General features: G+C 34.9%; 1 protein-coding gene across 3 annotated transcripts; it reads right to left on the bottom strand.

Annotated features, from left to right (window-relative positions):
* Positions 1-3397: 3397 nt before the first annotated feature.
* Positions 3398-13587, bottom strand: agtrap (angiotensin II receptor-associated protein). Of its 3 annotated transcripts, XR_003593583.1 has the most exons (6): positions 13292-13587; positions 12679-12713; positions 12362-12470; positions 10422-10617; positions 6535-6678; positions 5267-5390 (listed from the first exon to the last, which is right to left on the bottom strand). XR_003593583.1 is itself a non-coding variant. In XM_028002569.1 (5 exons), the coding sequence occupies exons 1-5, from the start codon at positions 13316-13318 to the stop codon at positions 5266-5268; spliced, it is 492 nt and encodes a 163-aa protein (XP_027858370.1). In that variant the 5' UTR covers positions 13319-13560; the 3' UTR covers positions 3398-5265. The 3 variants fall into 3 exon arrangements, 2 of the variants coding, with proteins under 2 accessions (XP_027858370.1, XP_027858371.1); XM_028002569.1 differs by lacking the exon at positions 6535-6678 and having other exon boundaries at positions 3398-5390; positions 13292-13560; XM_028002570.1 differs by lacking the exons at positions 6535-6678; positions 13292-13587 and having other exon boundaries at positions 3398-5390; positions 12673-12713.
* Between the last annotated feature and the right edge of the window lie 4133 nt (positions 13588-17720).

The following is a 17720-nucleotide window of genomic DNA, read 5'->3' on the forward strand; positions in this document are numbered from 1 at the left end:
GTGGGTTGTTTAAAAAAGGCAGTGAATTCAGTGGTAACAGCTCACAGTACAAATAGTATGATGTCTTTAAAAATCAGTTTGCATAAATTGTTAAATTAAGAGAAAACATCCAGTTCCCTACTGGTGTAATAAAACTGTTTTCTCAGCAGACGCTTGTTTTCCTGCATGGGGCCAGGTAACTTCCTATTGGCTCTTTTTCTCAGTCCAAAATTAAAAACCGAGGCCAATACATTAATGAGTTGTTGCTACATTTTCAAAGAGCAATTTTTTGTTTGTGTGTTAAAATACAATCACTGGCCAATTCATTAGGCACACCATACTAGCATCTGGTTGGATCCTCTTTTCCCAACTGCCTAAAATCTTTGCGATTTAAATTCAACAAGCTGTTGGAAACATTTCTCAGAGATTTTTGTCCATGATAGTGTCACAATTGAAGCTGTTGTTTTTGCTACATGTCCATCACATCCAACAGGGACTCTGAAATGAGTGTGGAAACCAATACAGCACAATAAACTCACTGTTGTGTTCAAGAAACTAGTTTGAGATGCTCCAATGGTTCATCTTATTCAAGTTTGTGCATTTTTTTACAAGAATTAAAAGCTAACTTTTGTCAGAAGTAAAATAAATAGGATGTTATGAAGCAGCTGGTTGAATTTACCGATACACATCTGTTAAATGTTACAGGTTTTAAACAGTTAAATTCGTCATGGGATGACACCAGGGTCTTCAAAGTTGGCATTTGTATATTCAAGTTATACAAATGCATGTTTTGTGTTGAGAACATGTAACTATTCAGAATAACTAATACCCCATTATTTTATATTTTAAAGCTGTCTTCTCTCTGCCTCAACTAAAAAAAGAAAAGCTTTGATAGACTACATGTCTGTTTCTTTTTGTTTACTTTGTTTCTTCTTGTTTGCTAACAAATAAAACCTATCTGTTCCTTCCAAATAGAGGGAAAGCTATTGACCTCCCTCTTCCCTGGAAATTGAAGACTAAAGAGTTAGTTTGAATCACTTTTGATGCCATTGTTGCTGATGGCAGATGACCAAGGGTTTGGTGTGAAAAAGGTCAAGGGTTGGATGTGTCCTCTTTGGGAAATCAAGATGTTTGAGGCATAAAAATGTAATCAACAAATCAATTTCACATGTGAACATTTCCCCCCCCATCTTTGTGAGTTCTAAACATGACTGCTTCTTGTGATAAATCGTGCAACCGAAGAAAGTGCGACTTTGCCACTCTCTAGATCAAAATCTTATAATCTGCCCAAAATATTCTGCTTTCTTTGACCTTGAAACAATTTACAAACATTTAAAAAGAAAAATGACAGCCATGTTGTGTAAACCCTGGAGCTGCTCTTAGTGTCGCATTTTCACAATAATCATTTCTGGCTACACTTTCAAATATTTCTAAAAATCTTTTGTCATATTTGGATTCATGAGGCGCATTAATTTATTTATAATATTTAAATATGCAGCAGTATCTTGGGAGCTTCATGCTTTACTTTTTTCTTCTTTTTTTTTTTTACCAAGTTTTTGTTTTTTTAGAACCAAAAACAGCAGCAGATAAGACTGCTAACGGGACAATGGGGGCCATAAATTGTGAATTAGACTGAGATCCTGATTGTTGTTCTGATCAGTTTGAAAATAATAGAACAGAAGAATATGACAAGCAACTTGGGGAAAACTGTCTATAAGGTGAACAATTATTTACTATTATTTTAAAGTGTCACAGTCAAGCCACTTGGTTCATATGTGGTGGATTTTCTTTGCCAACAGCAAAAATATAATGAAATTTAGGCATAAATAAAAATGACATTAAGAGACACACTTCTGAATATGTGTGTCCTAGTTGTGTGTAGAAAGTTGGCACACCTGAAGCCAATTCCATCATTCTCTCAACCCTCTCCAGAGATCATCATCACTAATGCAATAACAAAGCTGACAAATTGAGTTCCTATTGCTGCACTGAGTGAAAGTGTCCTTGACTCAGAGGAATCACAGGTGTGAGCCTGAGGAGGTGTCAGAGCTGTGCACATATGCATGCATGCTCAGGAGAGGCAGCCCAGCAGCTCCTTATTAATCAACAGCTTGTTGAGCTGCTGCTTGTACCTTCACTCCCCCCCCCGTTCCCTCACTGCTCCTGTCCACCTTCAACCCCTGCCTTCTCTCTTCAGCGCTGCTTCAGAGCCACGGCATCGATCGTTGCACAAACGAGTCATTAACATTGGCTGCCTATTAATTACACAATAGAGAAGAGAGGAACTCAAATGGCCTCCTGCATTGTAGTTGTTTCAAAAGAAAGATAGTAATAATTGCTTTACAGGTAATTGTAATCGTGGAACTCGGCTTCTGATAGCATCAGATTAAACATCCAGTAAAAGCTGTTCCATCTACTGTTACATTTATTGATGCTTGTAGAATATTCTGGCTATGATGGGAATATTAGTTACATCTCCATAAAATAAATAATGAAAAATGTATGTTTTACAATAATCCAGTTTCACCTCACCTGATTCAAACCATAAAACATATGAACTACAGTGAAGAGGTACATAATGGATACCAGAGTCAATTTTAGATGAAGACTGAAGGCTGTTATTAAAGCAGCTAAGCTAAGCGAGACTAAACTCCTTTTTTCCTTTCCCACATTTTTGAGGACATTTTGTAGCTTTACTCTTATGCAGGTGAGTTAGAAAGTGTAAAACACAAGGAGAACAAAGCGCACATTTGTTACTTATAGAGCTTTTGAGGACTGGCACTCAATACCTTGTCCTCCATTCAAGCTTTCCCAAGAGGCCTACAATGCAGAGCAATTTACAAACAGGTGACAATATTCTTACCCATAAACCCAGAGAGTTTCTAAACCTAATGCAGAAAATCAAGAAGAAAAATCTTTAGGGTAGCGTTACAGTCGACGGACACTGAATCTTGTAATCCATTGAGGAATTCTTACTTTTTTTTTAGAGGTGTGATGAATGTGAAGTTACATCATTGGTCAAATTTTCACATTCAAATTCTGTGAACAATAAATTCATGCTTCTTATAATTCCCTTCAGTATCACCACTATTTCTATGCCAGCTGTGTGAGCTTCAGAATAGCTTTGAAAAGAAAATGACTTCAGAGTGAAGGTGTTCTAGTTCTCGTAGGAGACACAAAAGAGTGTGAAAAACATTTACCACAACAAAAACACACCGATAAATGTGCTGTCTGGCAGTATAAATAAAAAGGCAAACAACAAAAAGGTTTCTGAGAGCAGCAGAGTGAGAGGAAACAGAAATGCGACAAAGGAAAAAAAAAATGAGTCAAGCATTTGCCAAGATGTAACTCGCTTCAGTCAGAAAATGCCAACTGTGACTAAACTCCAAACCGAGATCTAAATCACAGCAGCTGAAAATTCATTTGAAACAATACATATCGCACTTTGTTATTTATCTTTTAAATGAAAACGGCTAAATTGTTTTATTTTGAGAAATCAAAATAAACTAACAAAAACAATATGATCAATATTAAGTAAAATATTCAGTCAGAGCACAGATACAGATAAAAAACAATCATGGTGCAATAAATTAACATTGTGTTACAGAACAAAAATGTTAAAGAATCCAGCAGGTACATTTTGTTCAGATTGCTCTGTAAATTGCAGACTAAACATTGCCGTGTTGTAAAATGCACTAGTGCCTTAAAGATTTCTTCTGTTTTTCTCTCATAGCATCACTTGAATATTATATAATTCCATTTAAGGAAAATAGTATCCAAATAAACGTGGTTCAAATTGTATAAAAACCTGAAGTAGGCCTAAAGATTTCAAACAATATTGCTGACATCCATCTGTCTGGTAGTAAAACCATTTTTAAGGTTTCACGAAGCAAACCACATCAAAAGCAATGATCTACAAATTGAGAAAACAGGAAGAGTGTTGAACTTTTCCCTCGTGACTGCTCTACTAAAGTTACTCCAAGGGTTCATCAGTTACTCACTGATGCAGCATAAAAATAACCAAGAATGTGCTGCAGTCATCTGACCTCAGTTGAGGTCATTGCCTATCATTACATGACTTTATTTCACATAATGTTTCATGATTGAAAACATGTAGAGGTGACAGGTAAAACAGAAGAAATTGTAAAAAAAGTTTCACAGCACTTCATGGGGTAAAAACTGCATGTAGAAGTAGACAAGTGAGTTGAATATTTGTGTGCTTAAATATGGTTGAAATGTTGTGATAAAATGTATGTTCACACATACTGCAGTTATTGTATACAAATATGTTAAAAAGGTTTGACCCAGTTTAGCTGAGGACTGACAGTTTCACACACCTAAAACATGATCAGCAGAGTTACAACGTCCCCATTCTGAGGCATACGTCAGGTTTACAACCGGAAAACCTCTGACAGATATGAAAACTGAAAAAAAGCAATCCACGGTGCATAAAACACTCTTTTAATGAGATTTTTTTTTTCCTTGAGCATGAGTCTATATGACAGCATTTATTATTTGTGGGGAAATTCACATAACCCATCAGGATGTATGAGATACCCCACAGTATGTGGTCTGCAAGTATTTGGTATTCTAAGATGAAGCGTCGTTTCATGACAATATTTTGAAAGCAGGTTAGAAACCCTTCACTTTTAAGGGAATAAGTGAAAGATCAACGAGACTGTTACCGAGTCAGCTTGGTGTTTAAAATGAATAATTGTGTTAGAACCATCATACCAACGATATTTTGTCATTTTTACAGTAGACATAATGGTGTGTTTTCTTATTAACTAAACATACACAAAACTGTACTCATCTGTGAATATACTAATATCTTACTCATCTATATGAAAACTTATTTCAATTCAGTATTGGGTATCAAGTCTTGAATGTACATTTTTTTAAAAAGCCAAAACAGTGTCTGTAAAACTATATATTTTTTGTTTTTAACATGTTTTCAAGCTTCAGAAAAGTTTTGACTGCAGGTCAAAAACTTACTTATTTATCCAACACTGCTCTGCTAAAAGAATCAGAGACCTGTTTCTAGGCAGTACTGTAAACCATGGCTTGTCATCTGATTATATTCTTCTATGGCACTGAAGCAGAAATCTTTCAGAACCTCAACTTAAAATGTAACTGGCACATTTCACTATACAACCCAGATTATTTCAATTGGCTTAGCTGAGTGACCCTGCAATGCTATTTTAAATTGATTTTAAAGGACTTTACAACTCTGCATATAAAAAGTGAGAAACAAAAACAGACTACATTTTTAATTATGTACTTTTCTCAGTAAGTGCGGACTCCTGGTTTGGTGTCTTTAGCCTGGTTGAAGGAATTTGTTGGACTTGAAGATTCATCCTGCTGGTCGATGGACTGATAGGCATCTCTATTTCGGGATACAGAAGGAAAACCTGCAGAGAAACATCAGAAACATTTAACACCAACTTACATTGTGAAATGCAACATTTTTAATCACACCTTGAAGCCATACAGCTTTATGAACACCCAGAATATTTATTTTACATATTTTTTTTCTCATTATCCTGAAAAACCAAGCTGTTGTAGGAATGTTAGTCAGGCACAGATTCATCAAATTTCTCAGGTTATCCCTCCTTTCAGAACTGTTTGATAAAATGTGTGTACTGCGGTTATTTTGAGAAAGGTAACCACTTCAACAAGCTCTGGCCTGTGATTTTGTATTGTAGCAATGTGTCTCTAGCAAGTCATTTAATTTGGTTTTCAGTGGAAACAGCTTCACAGGTTCTTTATATCAGATGTTAACATGCTTTACAGTGACTTCTGGAAAGGCACATGATTTTATGTGACGCTTTGCAACCAAAAGCGTTAGCTCCACCATGGCCAGAATACCAATGATGTTTCTGTAGAAGTTCAAAAGGCTGTATAACCATATGTAAGCAAGACTAATCGTGACAAACTTGCACATTTAAATAAGAAGTTTTTTTTTAAAATTTCAGAGGAATAGTATAGAATAAGAAGACTGGAAATACATCTCATGTGAATAAAATATTTTTATATATAAATTAGACCTCTGCTAACTTTAATTCTGTCCCATTTTGGAAAGTGCAACATCATGGTGCACTAATTTAAATACACAAAGTATGCAGAGATAAATAAGGCATCTGGACACTGGAATTTCAGATAAAAGATGCATAACATGCAAACTTGAATACACGATGAACAACAATAAAAAAAAAAAAGAAAAATACAGCATGCAAACCACAAGGCATGCAAGTATGGGATGTTAATGAGGAGCTACTGATGATGACATTTACCAGACTAGACTCACAGAAATACATGACTGCATAGTTAAGCACAAAGAGTCCAAGTAGCAGTACAGAAATTCAAAAGAAATGCAACAAGTTAAACAAAAGAAAAACTTTGTACTTTTCTTTTGTGTCCTTGAGCAGGTGAGAAAAGACAAAACATTTTTACATATATTGCAAAGAGTCTCACAAAATTGTTGTGAAAAAAATATAAAACAATTTTTGGAAATATAAAGTCTCTTCTGTCCTGTCAGTCTATTAGTTATCTTACTTCTTGGGTGAAAGGATATGGAATAGGATGATTTGGAAAGAGAAATGGTAGAAAAGGAAGAAGCCAGGGCTCAGTAGCGGCGGCCAAAAAAGGCACTGTCTGCACTGTCCGTAGTGCACCGACTGTCCACAGAGGTCTCTAAGTCTGAGAGAGAAGAAATCAGCGGCAAAAAGATGTGAGAGAAGACATAAATGATGAAAACATGCTAAAAACAAACTGGTGTGGCAGAGAAACAAATAACATGCAAGAAAACAAAACAGCTAGATTCAAGCTGACAAACTCCAAAATACACCTGAAGGAATTAAATTTACAAAGCTAAATGTAAGATTTTACTGATTTTAGTCATTGATATTTGAAAAAGAATGCATGTTTTAACAGAGAGGTTACTTTTTGCTTTTTTGACTTTTTTTCCTAGAGATAAAAAAAAACATTTGAGTGTGTTTGCCAATTGGAAATACTGGTAAAAATAAAAATCTGAGCTTCAATGTACTGCAAAGACAATATGCATGAGAAGGACAACATAGAAGATTAGGTTAATTTATAATAAATGGGTTCTTGGAAGTAGATGCACATAAAGCTTCCCTGTATTTCAGTTCATTAAAGATAAATTGACTTAAAGTGGTGGTCTGTCTTGAAGTGCGAGTTAATAAATCTTCAAATTCCTTATGGGAAAAAATAAAATAAAAAAAATAAAAAAATCAAGGACGGAGTCTCTTCCCACTTAATATAAAAATGCATTTATAATGTTGGTGTATGTGAGAAAACGCCACCAGTTTTTCATGGTTTTTAAATTCTTCATTTTATTTCACAGTGAGTTTCTGACTAAAGAATCAGAGCAGGACACTAAATATACTATCAAAGCAAACAAGTCATTGGGCTCTTAAAATCTTAGAGACAGAAGTATAACATCACAAAATGTTTTTCTAGAGAATTCAAAACCTAGAAAACCCATTCTAATCTGTCTGGAGCCAACCTGCTGTTTCTAGTGCCTTAAATGCTGTACAACAAGTGCCTTTGCTAAAAACATGCTGGCTACAGAATGATCAAGGAACACCAGGCTCATTATCGCATCAAAACTTGGTAAGAGAAAAAAATATATCAAAACATCCATCCAGCCTCTCTAGACATTTAATCCTTGGAGGGTCACAGGAGGTCTGGTGCCCAACTCCACTAGTTATTGGTTTAGAGGTGGGGCATACACACTGGACAGGTCACCAGTCCATCAGAGGGCAATGTAAAGCTATGCAGGGCAGACAAACACACAGACACACATCTACCAACTAGAGGGAGAAAACTAACATATTACTGGGAGAAAACCGAAGTACCTGCAGGGATGCACATGCAGGGAGAACATACAAACTTGACAGAAAAAAAAAAATCCAGCTAAGATCTTAACTCAGGCCCTTATTTCTCCACAGGTAACAAAACCTGGCAGTGTTGGCACCTGATAGATAACACATTTCAAAATGAAGACCTTTCACAGCAGTACAATCCAAAGACAAATGAAGACATGTAATATTACCACAGCTCCCCTGTAAGGATAAGGGTACTGAACTGAATGACATGAAGTCCAGACATATGCCTTTAGAAAAATCAATGTGCAATAAAAACACATCCCTCAGCAGACAAGTTTATGCTGAATACTATTGTAGTGATGATACAACTCTACAGTGTTATTTTGCTGATAAATTTAGCAGCACACCATATTATTAATAATAATGGTCACAATAACAATGAATAATTGTTACAATTATTCATTGTTATTGTGAGTTAAAAGCAAAATATAAACTGACAGGGCAAATTAAATAATTTGAATTATGACGTACTGTAAGTGTATACTGCCAATATGGCATAAAATATAATTTAAGAATACAGAAGATTCAACACCTCACACAACAGAAAAACAATTCATTTTCTGTAGCTTCTCAGTTTGTATAACACAAATCAAATCAGTTCTTTTCAAGACTGTGAGCAGCTTACAATCTTTTCCCCCTGCAAGCAACATTAGATATTTTTGCTCTGATTTTGTGCTGGCTCCTCTCTCTGATGGGAAACATTAACAACAATCTGTTTCATAATCACAATGTAAAGATTACCCTGAAATTTATAACAATTATTTTTTAATTGTATCTGAGCAGCAAAAGCATTTAGTGTACAAGCTACTTTGTTGGGAACCCTAACAAAGTAGGGTTTCCAACAACCCTACTTTGTTAAAAAGGTATTCTCAACAAAATGTGCTCTTGAGAATACCTTTTTAATCTCGTTTATGTATTTATACAAAATGAAGAAAAAAGCAGGAACCTAAAAACTTATCACGACTGGTTATGCAAATGGAATCAACTTTTAAAAAATTCTCACTTTCAAAAGTTTAACAATACTGTTTTGGTACAGGGACTTTTTAAACCATTCAAAGCACTTTACCCTATGAATCACTGTAATAACATCTTGCAGCAGTTTTAGGCTGTAAACACAGAGCTAATTTTCGCTCATAAAAGCATTCACACACTAATGACACATTCATTATCTTGCTGAAATACACTTTAGCACGGAATGGATAAAGCTGCTTTATACTTTCCTCATAAACTGCCACCCCACTTGCCTACACAGTCCTTATATTTTTGGTTAGAGAAGAAAATGGACACTTTTATTGGATCGTCAGTTTGAGACCAAATTAGCGACAGTTCAAATTTTTTGAATTTATTAAGAAATAAAAAGATGAACTTAATGTGCAATCAAAATTCAGAGATCGCCGACAGCCCAATTCAGCGATCCATTTCCCATCACCCCATTGTCTGGTTTCCATCACGGTCAGTAGTGTAAAGCCCGCAATGCAATCAGACAGCAATTAAACTACTCACAGTCAGAGAGTAACATTAGCTGCTTTCATCAGTCACAACAAAGTCTAATGAGTGTTCCCTGCTGTGCAAAGTAAAACCATGAAGAGACCAGATTCATCAATATTCAATTATCTCTCCCGGAGCAAAGAGATATGTTTCATCAACTGCCGTTTTGAGTTGCACTGAAAAACAATTAGCGCCACAACCCCGACCTCCTGGTTTGTTCTTTTATTACCATTTTTTCCTTATACTTCTCATAATGGAAAGCATGAAAGCACTCCAGTCAGGAAAGATTAAATGTTTTTATCAATAAATAAAACTACTAGAGATATGTGAAAAGATAACTATTTCCAAGGATGTCCATACCCATCATGACTTGCTGTTTTAAAATAAAACAGCTCACAGCTAAATGGTTTGGGCTAACAAATCAATGGCTCCAAGTAATGGATTAGAAAGATGTATCTTTTGTCTCACTAGGCAGTTACTCATCCGTTTCTTTGTCAGAAAAAAAGAAAACCAATTAACTCAACACTCATAATGACAAATCTTTTTCTGTGAATCAGGACTGAGCTATTTCTGTTCAGATTATAGTAGATAGTTCATTTCACCCTCTGTGATGGCGTTAGCATGTTTGTCCATGAAGTACAATCCCATGTTCAAAGTGACTCAGATTTATGAGCAACTCGTGGGGAGGGGGCTTTTGGCCGAGTCGAGCTGCAGCTCGGCTATCTCAGTGCAAAGAAAAAAGGTCATGCGACTGTTACTAATAAGTAAGATGCGGACTCATTTACTGGTCGTTTGAAACAAAGTTTTACCAGAAAGAGCTGTTGAACAGAGCAAAAGTAAATGAATAAAATAAAAGGTAAAATGATGAATAAAAAGATAAAATGGTATTAGAAGAGTTGGAGTTGTTTAAAATTTGAACCAATACAAAACTACAAATATGTTTAGAAGAATTTAAAATTCAGTTACTGTCAAATGGTTTCTCATTTTTCCATTCTCAAAAGTCTGCAAGCTCATTCAGTCAGCATATTTAACTTTGGTTCTTACCAAAGTTGATGTTGTAATCTCCTCCTCGTTCACGGTACATTTGGTAGACAAAGAAACAAGAAACAGGTTTAAGCAGCAGGTTGAGGATAGCCATGCCTGCGGAAAAGCTCGCTGCGGCCACAAGCGGATACTGTGGATAAATGATCCCAAAATGGACAATGTCGGTCAGTATGGTGACAGCCATTCCCATAAGAAACTATAATAACAGGATGAAAAAAAGAGAACAGAACAGGTTAATGGAGTAGCTCTTCAAAAGTTCTCAAAATAACTGAAAACACAAAGAACGGATGTTCTGATCCGTCAAGCCAAGATACAGGAGTGTGGGAACAACATGAGCAGTCCAGTTATGATTGAGACTAGAGTTACATTTCGGACAACAGTCAGGTGCTCAATTCTTTTTTGTGGCGAGCCTGGTGTTTAAAGATGATTGAGCTATTTGGTTCTGAAATTGCAAATTCATCCTAACTTTTTTCTTCCCAGAATAACAGAGGTTAGAATCAAAATTAGGCCACAAAACTAATTTCATCAGGATCCTCAGAAATAATATTTACAGATTTGAATCAGTTTAGAAAACAAAAATTTTAGAAATTATTTTTCTAAAAATATTTGGTGTATAAGTGTTGCTTCTCTCTCAAGTGTACTAGTAATCAAATTGGCATAATACATCTTCAAAATGGTATAATATATTTGTGTTAATTTGCTTTTGGATTTTTTTAAAATTAAAAACTATATATAACTTCAGTTAAGCACATTTAAGCAACCAAGCAGTTCAAAATGCTTTAATCCATAAAAGCATAATACAAACCAATTATGAAACAAGCAAAAAACACTAAATTTAATTATATTTTGTACAAAAATACATCAAATTTGCTGATCAATGTTCAAGTTATTTTAAATCAAAGGCAGATTTAAACAGTTTGGGGTTTTCGCCTTGCTTTAAAGGTACTTGTGTTTTGACTGATTTTCAGTTTCCAGATTAGTGGAACATAGGAAGTGAATGCAACTTCTGCATGTTTGGTTTTGTTCTGGGGATGCAGAACAGAACCAAAAGACCTGAGTGGTGTGGAAGGTTGATACAATAACAGATCTTTAATGTGTTTTGGTGCTAAGCGGTTCAGTAATTTGTAAACTAACAGAAGCATCTTAATGTCTATTCTCTGAGCTATAGAGAGTCGGTGTACTCTCTGTAGAACTTTAAAACTGGGGTTGCATGCTCTACTTTCCAAGTCTTTGTGAATAAATAAAAATAAGTTTATCAAGCAGCAAATACACATCAAGAAGATAGAAAGTCTTTCTTGGTTTTAGTAACCAAAAACCTAATAGAGACAGACTTTGAATGTAGCTTTGATCAATGAGATTGTCACATTTCAGAATTTATTTCTGATTCATTCACAGAGAAAGTAATTTTTGCTTTGAACAGCTCAGGTAAAATAATGGGAAAATGTTCCCTTTGTTAGAAAATAAATATCTTCTGCTTGAACTTTTACTTAAACTAATGCAGCTAAGTTTGTAGAATAAATGCTACATTTGTTCTAGTTCCCCAGAGACCAGAGGATAATTTTGTTTGGGAAAAGGAAACATCTAATCATGTCCTCACTGCTTTAAATTAAAAATCTATGAATTCTTTGTCTTTTTTGTTACATAACTGTCAACAAAAAACACCAGAGAAAGCATATACTGTGAAGAGGCAACATAAGGTATGAGGACAGAGTTACGACTTATACATTTAAAAAGAAAACCTAAGAATATTTTCTCCTTGAGTTGTACTGAATTGGAAATGATCAGACATTCAAAGAGAAGGGAAGGATATTTTTTCAAAGAGATATTCATAGAACCCCTGAGCATCCACCGGTTAGTTTGGATATGCAGGGTCTATTGTTAGACTTCTGCATGTGTCACATGATAGTAAGACAACTTTTAGAAGAAGAAAAAAAAGTCACCATGAGAACAGCATCAATGGAGTCCCTCTGTGCAATCGCCCACACTCCAACTGCTAAAACACTGAAGTTCCCCCATGCATAAGATGAGGGAAGGTAGCTCATGCTGCCCCTGAAACAATAGGCTATTTTTAAAATATATAATTCACAAAAGATTCTCACTTGACATACTTTCCAGGAGTTATTTATACACAAATAAGTGTGGTATGTGTAAGAGTTAGGCTAAGACAAGAGAGAAAGTGTGTATATGTGTGTTCAGACGAGAGAAATTCCTCAGATGTATGACAAAAAAAAAAAAAAAAACAAGAACTCACACTCACCACACAGTGAGCAACCAGTGTGCCAGCACTATCGCCTGGAACAGAAAAGAACAGCCTAAAGATTTTCCCCTTTTATAGGCATTCGGGTTATTTCAAAAATATTTAATAAGGAAGAAAACAACACATTAATTGAGAAAAAAAGAAAAATTACATGAAGGCTTTTTTCAGCTACGATAAGCAGGAAATTCCACAACTAAATAGGAAGTGTGTGATCAGTTGTATCTGAATGGGTTCAAAGATATTGTTTTCACATGTTTAATCATCTTGGACAGAATAAGAAAAAAAAGATGAGATTAGAATTTCTGATCTTGAAAGCTTTATTTTTGTCATAGTCTTTTTCTGTTATGACTTGTGCCAATGCTATACACAAGAAAGTGTCAAAATTGACTACATATTTGCCAACTGAGAATCTACAATGCATTTATCCTCAACATGATTCTTGTTTGTCTTAAAATCCCTGGCTCTGTGTTTCTTAATCAGGGGAATTTGGTTGCCACACAGTGGAATTACGAGAACTGTGACACATGAAATTTAACGTTAGTCATTGCTTAAAACTAGTCCAAACAACCTTTTTTTTATAAAATAAGACATTGACAACAATTGACAAACTCACCTTTAAGTTTATTGCAGGGATTTCCATAATAATGGTGAGTTTTTTTTAATCAAAAGCAGCACCTCCGCACTTTATCGTTCAGTGTTTCAACTTGTTGAAAGGCCACATGAAAAATGCTGCAGTTGTTCCTCTTTCTCAAAGTTCTGTGCAAACTCCTCCTCCGCTTTAACTGAACTTACAAACACAAACCATGTGACAGCAGCCTGACTGCTTCCCATGTGATCCCCTCCCCGCCTCCTGTTCCTGCTGCTTCCCCTACAGATCCCAGGAAAATCCACTTCAGTCACAGCTCCAGTTCTGTCTCTTAAAGAGGTTCGCCATGATTGATCAGGAATCTAGCATGTCTGTTTCCCAATTAAAATGGCAAATAGGAACATGTATGTTTCTTTGCTATGCAATGCTTTAGATTACAATTTTTGATAGCTCCTATAATACCTCAGAACATGGCAATATTCAAACTAAATATTGGTTTAATTTTTATAGATGCATTTATATATATGTATAAATCTTTTTGTTCTTCATTTTTTACAAAGTCTGGTGTAATCTTGCTATTTAACTGCAGATTTGAAGGAAATTAATGCAGAAAGCAAAACGCTAGAGGGGTGTTTATACCAAGGACTATAATTGCTGATGTGGTTCAGGTTTGCTAATTAGGTGATAAAACCTGGTGTGAAAGCAAATCAGGAACCAACTCAGCTAAATGTGCCACGGTTGATATCTACAAAATGCAACAGGAAACAAAACTACTTTAATGGCCTAAGCCAAACTGTCTTCTAAAATGCAGATAAATAATTTGAATCTATTTGTAGTGCAAAAAAATATGTAAACCAAGCAAATGCTTTTTATTGAAATTTAAAGTTATAAATCAACACCAAGTGAAGATGCATGGTTTTAAACATTCCCCAAGGTCTAACATATATTTCTAGATGCAAACAATCCTGAAGCTGAATCATCACATCTGTCTTCAAAATATTGATATTACAAATAACTTTTTGGAATGCCATAATTGATAATTAATATAATTAATAGGGTCACGAGTTGATATTTTGCATGCCATATGTAGCTTGTTGGATCATGCCTCTTTGCAGCATATGCTGTCATCTGACAGAAATTAAAGCACAAAATATGCTAAAGGTCACAGAGTAATTGGAGAACAAATGAGAAAGACAGGAAGTACAGCCAGAGTCACAATGGAATGATTTAGACTGAAGTACTTTCCAGGGTTACAAATGTTAGATCATCATTCAAGGATATGTTGTAAATGTTGAAATGGCAATAGCAGTTGCAATAAATCCTTGTTTCCTATATGTCAAGTATCGTGTTCAGATGGAAATTGAACTTTCTCTCTGGTCTCATCTAAATTTCTGCCTCTTCAAGCTTTTCTGATAGCATTACTCTGTGCTCATCTGCATCCATCTTCCATCAACTCTGTCCCTGTTGAGCAAAAGCATCTTCAAAGAATCTCCAAAACATGATGGTCCCAGTTTTAGGAGTGACAAACAAATAGTTATCCAGTCAGCAAAATTTCCCACTTGATTGGTGGATCTCTGCAACTCATCCAGAGTTTTATGGAGTCTTGTAGCTGCTGGTTAATTGCTTAGATTAACAACTATGTGTTGGTAGGCTTGTAGGCTTGCCATATTCTTTCAATTTCTGTATGATGAACTGATCAATATTTGTGAGTTATTTAAATCTTGGGAAATTGGTTTTTCAACATAACTATGCTTTAAGTTTCAACACAGCTGACCTTTTCAGTGTTTTTGATCTTCATGCTGTTTGTTCTTTCATAAACCTTAATACATTGACATGCCACACTTTTTAGATGTACTGTATATTTAAAGAAAATAAAAATCATGCATTATTCCCCTTGTTTTTTACAATTACCAAAGGGATGAATAATGATCATGCTAGGTGAACAGTCAAATAATCATCTCCGTTTCTTTGATTGACAAATGAGTGAACCAAAAGTCCATTGTGGAGTCTAGAAAAAAAACTGTTGAGTTTTCAAACAAAATGATAAAGTTAAGACCTAGGTTTTAAAAACTGTCCCAAAATTAACCTATTAGCAATCCTTATATGGTAGGGTATTCTAGTTTGAAGTTTCTGGCAAAATATTGTTGGACAAAAAGTAACATGTATCAACATGAAGTCCTAAATTACATTAAAGTAATTCAAGGTTTTGTTTTAGAAGAGTAAATGCAAATTTATACCAAGTTCTTCATTTTCTTGATGAAACTGGTGATTCTTTTCTTGGTACTATAGTAGTCATGAGACATTTCTTCAGCATTGCCAGAATTCAGGTCTGGATAACACCTGTTATGGGGTTTGAATTGATATAAAATGTACTTTTCACTGCTTTCATTAAAACATCAAATCCTTTGTGAGCAGCTTTTTTTCATCTTCAGATTTTAGCAGGCTCCCAGAAGTGCTGCACTGAAATACAGGATATACTCTGGCTCTCTGTGTTTTTCTTCATAGTGCTTTACTGGCATATATTCACTCAACACATCCACTGCATTATTTAAAGTGCTATGGGTGACACAAAAGTCATGCTAAAGTTAGATTAATGAAGCAGCAGCATCTGGAAGTAGAAACATTCACATAAATCAGATATAAATCAGGTTTTAAAAAGGTTCATTCCTTGGGAGTAAAAGTCTGCAGTGACAATAGAAATAATTTCTTCAACTATGAAAAAGTTAAGATTAAATTAAATTGGTTTTGCAAAACCAAACACACCATAGTTGATTTTTGTTTCCAGATTTGTACTTTTCCTGTAAGATAAAGACTACCCATGAATATTCAAAGGGTTTTCATCTCTTGAATGACAGCTATAATACTTCATTCTGTGAGCTAAATTACATTATGGCTGTTTATCTCTGCTGAAAGTAAGTGATGTATATTGGTTTAAAATGTAATATTCTCTAAAACTGCACTGCCAAAAAAGTACACATCTGTGTAACTGTCATATTTTAAAATAAATTGCCACATAGTAATATGCAAACTGTAACATTTTCCCTTTTAACTGCGAATTGATGGAAATGATCAACCCTGAACCTTAACATAAATTATGTGTGCATCAGCAGCAGACCTTTAAAATGCTAATGTAATATGCACTTCTGCTGACCCTTTTCTGTAGTTTTAATCAGCCCTAGTCCTGCTGCCTCTGCCCTGTTTACCTAAACAGAGTTGATCTTTTGTGTGCAGCAAGCAAGGCAGATGGTCTCTGCACCATCCTTTGTGACCCCGGGGCCCAAGTCACCTCTGAAACCATGTGACACCTCATAACTCTTTTGTTGCTGACCGCAACAATAGAGTTGTTGTGGACAATTCTTGTAAAATTAACTTACATGTAAAATTACATTTAAGATTTAACTCGTGCTGAATGAGTGGCGCCTTTTTTTGTTGCATTTTAAAGTGTGATGTTGCAACAGAGGATATTTTACTCATGTAAAACCTTTAATGTTAGTCATATATTTTTACTTGATTTGTTGCCCTTGTTGAAAAAAATGTAGGTTAAAATGAAAAGTTTTATGTTGAATACTTTTTTACTATTTCACCTGAAGGTTATCACCTTAAGCTGGGAAACAATGGTTTAAAGTAACAACTGTTCAAATAAGTACATTTCAAATATGATTAAAAGTTTGTCTACTGCAGATTAAGACTGCAGATAATTACCCCACCAAGCTTTACTTAAAAATCTCTTGAATTTATTCCAATAATTTGACTGTTGTTATGTTTGAAGTGACTGTATGATTCAAAGTCTATAGTTTTCTGACTCAATTTTTCAACAGTATAGTGCCCTACAGAAGTATGACTCCTAAATGAACAATTTTTAAATTTTGTCAGTATGTCAAAGTATTTTACTGTGATTTCATTTTTCTTTTCATTGATTAATTCAAAGTAACATATTTCTGGAATATGGAAATGAAATGGTACATGACTATCAAGAATTTTAAACATTCTTTTTTCTGATACCCCTAAATAAAATCCTGTGAAAACCAACTGGCTTCAAAAGGTGGGTAAACTCGTTAACATGACATACATTTCTAATCCACAATTCTCCCCTGTATGAAGATTTTGCAAGACATAGGAAAAGTCAATAAGTCCTTTTTGCTACAGGCCATGTATGAGGTTACACACATGTGTTAAAGAAAGTGTTCTAATTAAAGTAAAAAGTTAGTCAGTTATGTATTTTGAACCCAGAAGAGCAGCAGTTCTTACATTAAACTGCTAATATTTGCAATAACCTCAAATCACTCAGATTTTCATGGAAGACTTATGGATGGGAACACGATAGTAGTTAGTAGTTCAGATCACTTTTAAAAGGTAATTTTGTTGACCAAAGACATAAAAGGTATAACGGTTATATTCATCTAATAAAACAGTGGCATTTTTAACCCTCCTGTTATGTTTGTTTCTGAGGTACAGC

The sequence above is a fragment of the Xiphophorus couchianus genome, chromosome 20, assembly GCF_001444195.1.
Source record: "Xiphophorus couchianus chromosome 20, X_couchianus-1.0, whole genome shotgun sequence".
Taxonomy (NCBI): Eukaryota; Metazoa; Chordata; class Actinopteri; order Cyprinodontiformes; family Poeciliidae; genus Xiphophorus; species Xiphophorus couchianus.

Excerpts from the sequence above, each read along its gene's own strand:
- agtrap (XM_028002569.1), bottom strand. The coding sequence starts at position 13,318 with ATGGAAATCCCTGCAATAAACTTAAAG. Across the intron at positions 12,714-13,291 it reads TCCCTGCAATAAACTTAAAG|GCGATAGTGCTGGCACACTG; the intron begins GTGAGTTTGTCA and ends TTTCTGTTCCAG. Across the intron at positions 12,471-12,678 it reads CACTGGTTGCTCACTGTGTG|GGGCAGCATGAGCTACCTTC; the intron begins GTGAGTGTGAGT and ends CTATTGTTTCAG.